The sequence below is a fragment of the Haliotis asinina genome, chromosome 6 (assembly GCF_037392515.1).
Source record: "Haliotis asinina isolate JCU_RB_2024 chromosome 6, JCU_Hal_asi_v2, whole genome shotgun sequence".
Classification (NCBI taxonomy): domain Eukaryota; kingdom Metazoa; phylum Mollusca; class Gastropoda; order Lepetellida; family Haliotidae; genus Haliotis; species Haliotis asinina.
The window spans coordinates 25032473-25044706 of record NC_090285.1 but is presented as its reverse complement, the minus strand read 5'-3'; the positions used below and the strand labels follow the sequence as shown (position 1 = coordinate 25044706).

The following is a 12234-nucleotide window of genomic DNA, read 5'->3' as shown; positions in this document are numbered from 1 at the left end:
TAAAAATACCAAAGGTTTCCGTACAGCGGGTTCCTAGAATTACATTGGATTGACAGTCATTCAAATCGGGCGATAAATGCCGTTTCCCAGAATGTCCATTTGCATTGTTGCTGAAATGATGATGCTTTCACTGTCCACGCCCAGAAGCCAGTCAAGCATCGATCAACGCAGTTACACAGTTTCTGCAAACTAAGTTGTCTCTTAGGGTAATACGAAAATACTGTTCTTGAGTCATATTACCGCTGACATGTTTCCCCTAACCTTTTAGCTTTTAAATTACATAGTAACTTAACTACTTTGTGTTCATCTCTAAGAATATGTAGTTCATATTTTTCCATCTGTAACGTACCCCTTCATACCAAGAACTGGAACTGATGATCAGTGTTAGGCTGACACCCAGGTTACGTTATAATACAATTAGTATTCCGAATGGTCTCCTGTGCACCCAAACTTTCCTTGCAGTTGGCCCATTGTCCTTATTCTTCATTATCCATGGGTACCAAACTATTGCACAAACCCACAAAATAGCTCAGGTATAACTATGACATGATGATTTATTGTTGGAGCTGAGCGGTAAGACCTCATCGTCAAAGGAAATCATCTAGATGTACGGCTGAATAGGAATGAGATTTCTTTTGTTTAGTTGGTATGGTACGACAAAACAGACTCCGAGGCTGATCATTTTGTTACTAATGCCTGTGTAGTCCTAACACAGATGTTGGTGCAAATTATTCTAAATTTGCCCTTCATTCTCATTCATAAAGCTTAAGAAAATGAGCTTTCAGTCGTTGTTTGAACATTAGAAAACTGAGATCAATATTAATTCAACTTACCTATGAAATACATGATTACAAACGACTCATTTTCATTCATCCAGTGTCCACAACAGGAGATATATGAAATGAGTAGTTAGATGCCGGATTTTATAGGTAATTTCACCAAAAAAACCCTTTTCATTCATCCACATAATGGTAAAATATCAGCACACCTAAGCTACTAGATAATCAAGTTCTGCAAAAACCCTCTGAAATGTTAATGTAAAAGGATACAGAAGCTTCATTCAAAATGGTGTGTACTGTGCTTGACATAAACATCCAGGGAACATGTAGAAAGGAATATGAAGAACATGTATAGCTCTCAAATACAAGAAGGAAAACATGCGTGTAGAGTGTACATGTTATGAAACCTCGTGCTAATATGACTCAAATGAAGATACATATCGAACAATCTATCACAGGCTTGATCGTTGGTGGAATCATATTGATAAATAACTACGCAAAGGTCAGATATACTGTAACGTGTAGTGAAGCCGAGGTTTAGGTAAAGATTATTTATACACCAGCGGAGAGATGTCTGTCTTTTAGTTTCCACTATGGAATGGCATCAACACCCTGCATGACTATTCACGTGATTATAAATGTACATGGTAAATGGTGGTTTGACAAAGTCTTGTGATTTGTTCAAATTGGTGGAGATAGCTTGACAAATTTGTACACTGATTTGTGATAATCAGACAGTTTGTTTGTGTGATTGGACGTTTGAAAAATAATCTTTGTTGTTATCAGTTACAGATGGTATGTAAAATAGTTTGTGTAGTGATCATCCATTTAAGGAAATATTCCTTATGTACAATTATAGAAATCAATTCACTTGAATACTGAATCACGTGGATACATTGACAATTTTAAAATGATCTATTGCTGACTATTTACTGTCATATGGTTTTGGTAACGTGCCTGGTGCCTGAGATCAAGGACAACACCAAGGTAATAATAGTTCCTTATCTTTTTGCTGCTTAAACCTCTCTGTTCCAGTTGGACAGCAATAGAGAGTCTACAACTGTTATCATGAACGGTGTTTTATACCTATATGTCCTGATCCTCAAATGCCTCTGTGTGCTAGGGGACTATCCTTTCAGAAACACATCCTTACCCTGGGATGTGAGAGTAGAGGACCTTGTCGGACGCCTCACCCTGGAAGAGATGCAAGAACAGATGGCCCGAGGGGGGCATGGAAATTTTGGTGGACCCGCTCCTCCCATTCCCCGTCTGGGTATCGGTCCCTACTCCTGGAACACCGAATGTTTGAGGGGGGACGTGGGGGCGGGGAACGCCACATCCTTCCCCCAAGCTCTGGGTCTAGCTGCTGCCTTCAGGTAGGGGTCTGGATAAGATGGATTTAGTTTCTATTGATGATCATGTGTTCATCTAGTGGGGAGGTCAGAAAAGTACAGGCATTGTATCCGAAAGGGGAATGAAAGAAAGATCGAGTGAGGTGCGACACAATTCAGCATCTGTACAACAACTGTTTCTTGTTCAGGACCTGAACCCCTTTCCTTAGAGAAACATGAAGAAGATACATCTGGAAATACACATATTGTTTCCCAGAACAAAGGACAGGGACTGACAAGTACAATTGAGTTGTTCTAACAGGGTATTTCAGAACTTGTTTTGCGTTTTTAATCTATGACAGAAATCCTATCAGAGATGAAACTTCCACAAATGTTCTTTTAAGAGGAGTGAAATGCATTTCTCAATCCTTTCCAATCACTAACAGATACCAAGTAGAATTGGGAGACAAATTTAGGACCTGGAGAAATGAAACATATAGACATATAGACGTTACTGTGACTTGAGATGTTTTCAACACTTTTGTAATAGTGTCATTATCGTAGACCATTAATTGTCACATATTCAACTGTTCATTTGTTAATTAACAGTAATTGACTACAAATTCAGATACAACGTACGTCACTTGTGGGTAAATTCCACATGTATTTTTAAAACCCATTCTGCCTTCTCAATGTTTGCCGCATCTTGAATTACCTTCATTTGAGTACAAATCAAAGCAACAAGCTTGCCTACGTTGCCTAGTTTGCGAAACATACCAAGACGACATGAACGAGAAACGTGAAGGACTGGCAACTGATATCTTTGCAGAATTACGAGACATGAACCCCATTTATGGGATGCCCTTGAACACGCCAGCAACAGCCACGTACCACCCAACAGTTATCTCAAACTCCACAGGAAGTGTAGGATAAGGTTTTACAGCTGATCTGATCGTTACCATAATTCTGGACGCTTGTGGGTGGGAAGGATCCAGGTTATTGTGTACATTCAATCGTTTTGTGGCATGACTGACATCGGTCAGTGAAGATGACTTATCCCAAATTAGAATATGATATGTGTATATTCACAGCAAGGACCTCATGTACCGTGTCGCTGAGGCCACCAGTATTGAAGTACGGGGTAAATATAACGACTTCGTCAGCAAAAAGGAGTACGGTGACCACAAAGGCATCAGCTGCTTCAGTCCCTTCATGAACATCATGAGGGACCCCAGATGGGGTCGAAACCAGGTCACTTTTTCTCATTTTTACATCTATAATTGTTCAGCTGCAAATGATGATATGCATTGAAAGTATGTTTTTGACTTGGGAATACTCTCAGACATTGATACGGGATGTTGATAGTTGCAACAGGAACAAACAGGAACATACCATTTCATTAACATATGTACTATATAACTATATAAAGAAAGAATGCGATTCTTTCATCAGTTTAGGGTGACAATGAAAATAGTGACACGTTTTTCACTCCTCTACATGTATTTGCTTGTCTAGAGAGCTTTCGGGTTTTTTTGCACCCAACTGCTGCTACATTGTAAACAAAAGTATGTGTTCTGACATCAGGAGGTTTATGGAGAAGACCCCTATATGACTGGTGTTCTGTCTGCCATGTCCGTGAAGGGTCTTCAAGGGAACGACTCACGCTTCGTGAGAACTAACTCTGGTTGTAAAGTCTTCGCCGCCTACGCTGGACCAGACAGTATCCCCGTATCGAGACACAATTTTTCAGCAGTGGTATGTATTATTGTTTTACAGAAGTCCACAGAAGGGACGACATAGGCACATGACATGAAGCGTGTGAACAGAACAGAAAACCTCGTAACGTTAAAATGGACGATAGAAAACACTCTCCACTACAGCGAAATCACGGTTCAAGTGCATTGAATTTCACTAGAATATTCCATAGTTTCTATTGTGCCCAAATCGATGATTTGATTTTCATCTATGTCACCAGAAAGTGGTTATGCATGTCTGTACTGAGACAATTTCACTCATACATGTTTCATTAATATCTTCAGGGAGTAAGTGTTCCATATGCGTATTTGTAATCTATTTATATGTAGCTAACTGTGTACCCATGAACCTTTAAAAATGCCTTAGAACCAAGATACTCCGTAAAAGATGGATGAAACTATGTTGATGTGTGGATAAGCAGCCTCTCTGTTACAGTGAGAGCTGGCAAACATGTGCCAATATATATGTTTGAAATAGTCACATGTATGAAGAAGGTTGCAAGGCTGTAAACTATTGGCCACGTGGGGATGTTGGACGGTAAGGCAGTATGAATTAGTTACCTCTGAATGATACAGCCCTGTACACAACGGTGTGGGCCAGGCTGTTACACATACGTGTTTGTTCCGATCACTCCAACAAAGTAACTGTTTCTAAAATATATATTGGTACATGTTTGTCAGCGCACTTGATGAGTGAATGGCACACCTGGGTACAGAGTTATAAAATACAAGGACCACACTCATACGAACACTCAACAACTGAGAGAAAATCCTTATTGGGGAACCTTTCTATGCTGCAGCAAATGTGCAGATGGACAGATGTTACCTTCTCCAATGTATTACAGCAAAATACTTTAGATATATAATGTGTGTGATGTAAACAACAGCACCGAGAAGGTATGTGCCTTGTACTGATACGTGGTAGTAAAACATACAGGGATGGATAGACAATTCCGCAAAGGTTTTCTCAAAACCCCAAATACCTTCCGTTATCTACACTTTCTGTATTGATTCAGAGCTTTATTTCTGAATGATCTGATCAGAATACTTGTTCATCTCTTCTTTCCTTTTAGGTGTAGACAGCATAAGATCTGACTTCTCTTTGTACAGGTATCAGTACGAGATTTCCGTACAACATTCCTACCTGCATTCCGGGCCTGTATCAAGGCCGGGACTTACAACATCATGTGCGGCTACAACAGGTAGTACAACATCGCGGTACCTCAAGCGGCAAGAACAAGAAATTACTCATACAGATACAAAGTCATAACGAAATACAGTATCACATTATTAATCACATAAAACATTGTGCCCAAGAATTTTCTTTATTGTGTTTCACATCGTGGGGTTTTTTTTCTTCATTTTTTTCTTTCTTTTTTTCATTTTATTTATTTTTTTTGTTGTAAATAGAATGATGCCCATTCTTGTCATAAACCATTAAGATGGGAAAATTAATCGATTAATCGTGAAAATCGCTCCCAAAACATGGTGTGATGGCTGGCGACCATGTCCGTCAAAGACTTTTAAATTGTGATTAATTATTTTATATACCTTTGTCTACGCTGATAAAATGAAGATGTTTCAATGAATGTGATTCAGAAGGGGACTATATGTTTCAGCTTCAACGGAACGCCAGCATGTGCCAACCGTATGCTCCTAACAGATGTTCTCAGGAAGGAACTGAACTTCACCGGCTACGTCATCAGTGACCAAGGAGCCATAGAGAGAATAATGACAACACACCACTACCTCGACAACGGCGTTGACATAGCTGCAGCGTCGGTAAACGCTGGTGTCAATCTGGAATTAGCTGAGAACCTTCGACAGCCCTTCTTCACTCTTATCAGTAGGTAGCTGATCCCAGTGTATATTTGATGAGGTGCATCCCCACATGCTCCAATGAGGGACAAGGTCCCAGGGTATTACCATTCATGCGACGTTTGGTTTTTGGATTTGTTTTCTGGGTGTTGCTGAAAGTGTACATGTGTGCTGCGCCCACAGCTTATACCTAGGGCGTCTCAGATATGTATGCTTTCATAATTGGTGCCATCCAATTCAGAGCCGCCATATAGGTGTGGCGTTAAACAAACTACATCAAACCTTTATAAGAAATGTATGTCTGTTAAAGCAAAGTTTGGTCTTTCCGTACCACATAGTGTGCCACAATGAAACAATTCATATGACATAATATTAATATGTCCTATTCAATGTCAAATCATGTTGAATGCAATTACGGGATGTAGTCAAGAATGTGACCCATCTGATGTTGCGGGTGGGGGTGGGGGAGGGGAATCTGTCAGAAGACAATATACAATGTTTTTGGTGGTTGTTGAAGACGCCTATTAAAGATAAATAGTTACTTCTTTATTGTATTTAGAAACCACGTAATCAAAATGATGTACCAAATACATATGAATATTTTCTGACCAGAACATTCCACCCTTCTAAGTGCCCCAAAATGGTTACGAGGTCTAAATAAGAAACTGATATCCTGCAATCTGGAATGCACATACTTCTACGTACATTACAGTATACAATACAGTAGTCTACGTACACATCTGTAAATGTATTCACCTATACATGACAGTGACCCTTCAGAATCAGCTTTCATCTCTCTCAACAGCTGAAGCAGTCAGACAAGGCAAGCTCACGGAAGATTTGATTCGGGAAAGAGTAAAACCATTGTTTTATACCAGAATGAGGCTTGGGGAGTTTGATCCACCGGAATCGAACCCGTACACTAAACTGAATACGTCTACCATCGAGAGTGAGGCCCATAAAGCCCTGGCAGTTGAAGCAGCAATGAAAACCTACGTCTTGCTGAAGAACGTGAACAACTTCCTCCCTTTGACAAAGAAATATAATTCTATTGGGGTTAGCTCGTTTATGGGGATTATATACGGAATCCTCCTTTTCATTCATTTTTCCCACACCACCCTGGAAAAAGGATAATTATTTCTCAATTGTTTAAGAATATATGTCTACAAATGTGCAGTTTCATATAGCGTATTTTGTTCTGGTGGTCAAATCAATATTGTCAAGAGTGTATTTAGAAATTGTTCGTCATTTCTCCAATGCCACAATATTATCAAAAACTGTGATTCCTCCTCTAGGTTGTAGGTCCTATCGCCAACGACAAAGTCAACATATTTGGTGACTACTCCGCCGACAGTGACCCTCGGTTTACCATGACTGCACTGGATGGTATCAAACACTTGTCCCCAAACGTCCAATATGGCGCCGGCTGCTCTAACACTTCCTGCACAAACTACAACTCTTCCTCTGTTCAAGACGCTGTGTCCGGGAAGGATTTGGTGTTTGTTTGCTTGGGCACTGGTAAGAAACAGAATTCATTTGTAATGTGACTGAAACGGGTGTTCTACACTTTTGTTGCTGTTAATGAATAAAAAGGATTCATTGGGAGTACACGCGCGTGTGTGTACTCCTTTACTTGTTTATCACACAGAAATGTAGCGATGTTTGTTTAATATATTAGAATAACTTATTTTTTATGAATAAAGAGGTGTTTCCAATGTATGGTTAAGTGCCCCTTATCGTGGTCGCGACCATCCTTTCTGTATCAGATGTACCTGAAGGCGGACGCTATCTCTTACATATTTCACATATGTTTTTTTCACACAAGGTCAAGAGATTGAGAGTGAAGCACGTGACAGGCCAGACATCGAACTTCCTGCAGGGCAAGCCGAACTATTACAAGATTCACTGAAATTCAGCAAGTGTCATCAGGTTTTAATGCGCTGACAGGCTCGGTGTGAAAATCACAATTTAATGTATTTTGTAGCAGTGACCAAACCAAAATCCTCTGTCTGATAAATACCCCAGATACCTCAGTGGATAACTATTTCTTGCCATCCTACGGACGTTGAGCATTGTGCATAAATATGCATGTCTTTTTCCGATTACTTTTCATTTTGTTATTCTGTATAGTTAGTCTAAACAGTACACGAACATCACGGCAGCATTGAATACTCTGCAGTACAAAGCTTTCTTGATATGTTTCACCATATCACTAACGATTTTTCACAGGCGGCAACACGCCCATCGTCCTTCTGATGTTCAATGCCGGGCCACTGAACATTACTATGGCAGATGCCAGTCCCCAGGTTGCCGCCATCTTGGAATGTTTCTTCCCTGCTCAGGCTACAGGAGAAGCTCTGCGTCGAGTGCTCACCATGGATGGACCGGGTTCAGTTCCTGCAGCCAGACTACCCTACACATGGCCTAGGAGTCTTGATGGGGTGAGTGAAATGTTATTTTCCTGTACAGTGTTGAAGCATGTCTATAGGTTCCATCATTGTTCCTCCTCAACGAGCATACCCCACACATTTACCCAGACACAGATTTACACGGTAAGACAGTGAGAAAAGTCAGTTATAGATCATTATTGATATTACTGTGCATTATTGATATTAACATGGTGATCGATATAAGTACGTATAAAATAAGTAAATATAAGCATTCATCGGATGAAAAATCGGTTGTTTAGGTGTTTTTGGAACACTGTATGATATGAGGTCCCCAAATACCCAAGCAAGCTGAAATCCTTTCATTTCAGTTTCCTGCTATGACAAACTACTCAATGGCCGGGAGAACATACAGATACTACGAAGACGACCCATTGTACCCTTTCGGCTATGGCCTCTCATACACCGAGTTCTTTTACATCACGCTACAGTATTCATACACCATCAGGGCTGGGTCAGATGTGGAGGTCTCCATTCTGTTGCAGAACACAGGAAAGTATGCGGGTGATGAGGTCAGTGGAGTCTACTTGAGTCTTTCCTTCAGTGTGATGTCCTTAGTATAACTCCAATAAAACTCACCTTTCGTTCAATGATCTACTAAATGGGTGTGTGTAGGTTTTTACTAATCGATTACTTATACCTCGTATGAGCTCCAATACCACTATACATTCATACGTCAGCTGGGAGAATTTGTAAATCGTGACACGTCTGCTATCCAGTACATCCAGAGAAAAAACGCTTGGGCTTCGATCATCGGACATTTAATTCTGAACCAACTTGTGCGCTTGTATTTGCCCTGCTTGGTCCTACGACCAAGCGATGATTTGTCGGGTCGGCGTCAGTATAGTGTGTTTGAGTAGTTTCTCGGTATCATCCTGTATGACAGGGCTGGCACCATGAAACCATCAACAGTTGACAAGTTCAGGTAGTCACACACATACAAACACTTGTACACCTAAACACACATATAGCATACATGATCACGAACGTACACTAAAGTCTAAAATCACCTCACACCGCCAAGTGATATATGCAGAATTACAGCCAAATCTCTCGCATGTGTCGTAATGTCATGATCTTGTGTGAGATCATGATAGTATTTCAGCTTGACACTACAGGAAATGGTTTTCGGATGGTTTAAAAGGTAAACCTTTAGTCAAAGGGTAAACACAACAAACCCACAAAACCGTTGTGAAATGTGTCATGGTTATAGTCATGGCTATAGTCAATGGTTAATGATTGATCAAAAGATACAACGTTTGGTCAAAAGGTCAAATGTTCTGTGCAGGTTGTTCAGGTTTATATATCCTGGGACAACGCCAGTGTGCCAGTTCCTCAACGACAGCTGGTTGCTTTCGAGCGTGTCACCATTGCTGCCAATGCTTTTCAAGTAGTTAACATCACAGTGTCAGCAGAGAGCATGGCCGTTTGGGTTGACAACTCGGGATGGGTGATAGAACCAGGTGAGTGACGCTTGAATGTTCTCGTATATAATGTACATGTCATGTACACCGTACCTATAATGATGACGACCTAGGTGTAGATGCGCTTCTGTAGGTCACTGAACTGGTGATGATTCCTTTCTGCTAATTTCTGTCTTCAGCAATTCATTCTTGTCAAAGGAGGCAAAATACAGGAGGATCAAAGCAGATTTTGTTTAATATATAAATTAACCCTCTCAACATTCGGGAAAGATCACTCGAACATGTCCGCTGTAACAAAAGACATTTGCTTAATCGTATTTTTTCACTGGAGATGATAGAGAAAAAAGATAGTGCTCTTAAATATGAAACATCGTCGATTTCGAGTGAATTTTATAGCACTTGTTCGTGAATTTCCACTGTGAAAATACTTCTCGGGTAATTTGTAATCCTTGTAACACGGCAACATTTGATCTTGTATGGAACATCACGTGATATAATATCCTAGCTTGCTATCGACAGGAACCAGAATGGAACACTTCGTATCGACTGAACGACCATTTTGGCTCGTCTAGCATAGAGGGTTAAAAATATTTCATTCTTTATAGTTTGCCTTAAATTCCAATGCATTGTGTCATTTTAAGTGATAGAATGACCGTTTGGTGCAAAGCATGATGACTTTGCTGAACATACAATCATACTCTTCAAGTCAAGTTGTTGGAACTTTTTTCCAAACAATTATTGTAAAAAACGTTTGTTCACATACTGGCTGATGGCTGATGGCTGATGCCAGCTTACTGCACAAGGACTAGTTGTCAAGCGTCTTACATTCACTACTGAGTCGTCTTTGTAGTTGTGGAGTGGTGAGGATATCCGATTAATATGTTTAGGTATCAAACAAAACTACAAACTAATACACTGAAAGCCCCATGTTGTTTTTCATTATATGTCATGATCATCCTCTTCAGGTTACATCCGATTGTTTGTGGGTGGACAGCAACCAAGTCAACAAAAGTCTGCTCCATCACGAGTCTTGGAAGGTGGATTCAGAATCGAAGGATCTAAATATCTTGGCGTGTACTGAGACAAATAATCTGTGCGTCAATAAAATATCGCATGTTTCCAAAGTATTCATAACTATGCTTCAGTTATCTGTTTCCTACAGTTATTTGGAGTTGATACAGGTTGCAACAGGTTTCATCATTTGGGCAAAACGCCTGTATATATCGACTACTTCAAAGGATATGAGTGTCCACCCACGAGGACTTGTTGTTTTCTTACTGGAGGTGAAATCTTGAATATACTTTTTATAGTTATAAAACATGAAAATGTTAGAACAAGCAAAAAAATGCTCATTACTAAAACAATTCTATAACTCCTTTGGAGACAGAACTTAGTCGTGGACAAAAACATACACGCAACATGTGATTGCAACCCGACCGGCACCGAGTGCGACAGTTTTGGGATGTACGGAGCAGTGTTCGAAATAACTGCCTGCCCGCTAGTAAAATGCTAGTTGACCCTAGCTCAGGCCTGTCAAAAGTTACTGACGCTGGTCCGCATGGCTAGTGATAATTTAGGAGCTGATCATGTTTCATGAATCGTGACGTGCTATTTTAAGGGACAACAAACAGTCAAAACAAATAGTAAAAAATGCACGTTGTTATACAAATAACTATCTAAATCGAGAGCAGGTCAGCTCTGAAATGCCACAGTGATTCACTCTGGTTGAAAACAAAACCGGCTTAATTGTCTATGAATTATCATGAATTATTCCGGCCAGTAAAGTGTCTGAAGAGCCAGTGATATTTTGGGATCATTAGCCCCATTGGCTAAATGAGTGCAAAGTGAATTCATATGCCCAGCTATAGGCCAGAATAATAGGCCAGAATATTGTAGAAAACGTGTGAAATTGTGCCTTTAAAATGATAAATATTATTCTGTTGAGAATTACATCAGCAATCGAGGCAATTAAATTGACAAAAATGATTTTAACCATCCGTCAGGAAGTCAGTTTCCACATCGGATGCTATTCACAAGGAGACTACTCACTCATGTGACATTATTAAATGATGGATGAAGGAATTTCAGTGTTGATGAAAGGATCTTGAAGTTTAACCCCAACACCGCTAGCAGGAAGAACGCAAGTGCTGATGTCATCCACAGTTTCAGGACAATGAACGCATGACTCTAAGATGTAGTAGATATCAAATGTTACTTTCCTGGATCGCTGACATCTCTGCATGTGCCAGATGTTTCCGTCCAATAGTTGTAACTAGAATTCTGATTGTTTATGATCTTAACAATAATTTTAAACCAAACAACGATCTCTCCATCGCCTTTGAGGAATCTCTATGAATTGTGAACATTCTGGTAAGTTATTTAAGGGACTATGCTGGTGCATCTGTAATTGATTGGATTTGATGGTACTACAGTTTGTATAGTGACCGTTGATTGATGGTGTATTGTCAGCAAAAATTTATGTAAATTTTTTATATAAAATAATGAAAATAAAACATTGCCGCGAGACCGTGTTTCAAACTTTAATGCCATTATGCTGGTCTTTTTATTCCGTGTCATCTTCCATATTCATGGTGCTAGAGGTCAAGGTCAAGGCAACACCTGCATGCTTATCTGATCTGATAGCAAGCTACGCTTCGCTAGTAAGACGTACACGTGTGATC

At 40.0% G+C, this 12234-nt stretch overlaps 1 protein-coding gene across 1 annotated transcript; it reads left to right on the top strand.

Moving 5' to 3' along the window:
• Positions 1–1803: 1803 nt before the first annotated feature.
• Positions 1804–10680, top strand: LOC137288239 (uncharacterized). Its single transcript, XM_067820693.1, has 12 exons — positions 1804–2155; positions 3202–3361; positions 3695–3865; positions 4975–5066; positions 5484–5710; positions 6488–6738; positions 6978–7200; positions 7508–7597; positions 7912–8123; positions 8441–8641; positions 9418–9592; positions 10519–10680. Exons 1-12 carry the CDS (start codon positions 1848–1850, stop codon positions 10632–10634), a joined length of 2226 nt encoding a protein of 741 aa, XP_067676794.1. The 5' UTR covers positions 1804–1847; the 3' UTR covers positions 10635–10680.
• The last annotated feature ends 1554 nt before the right edge of the window (positions 10681–12234 follow it).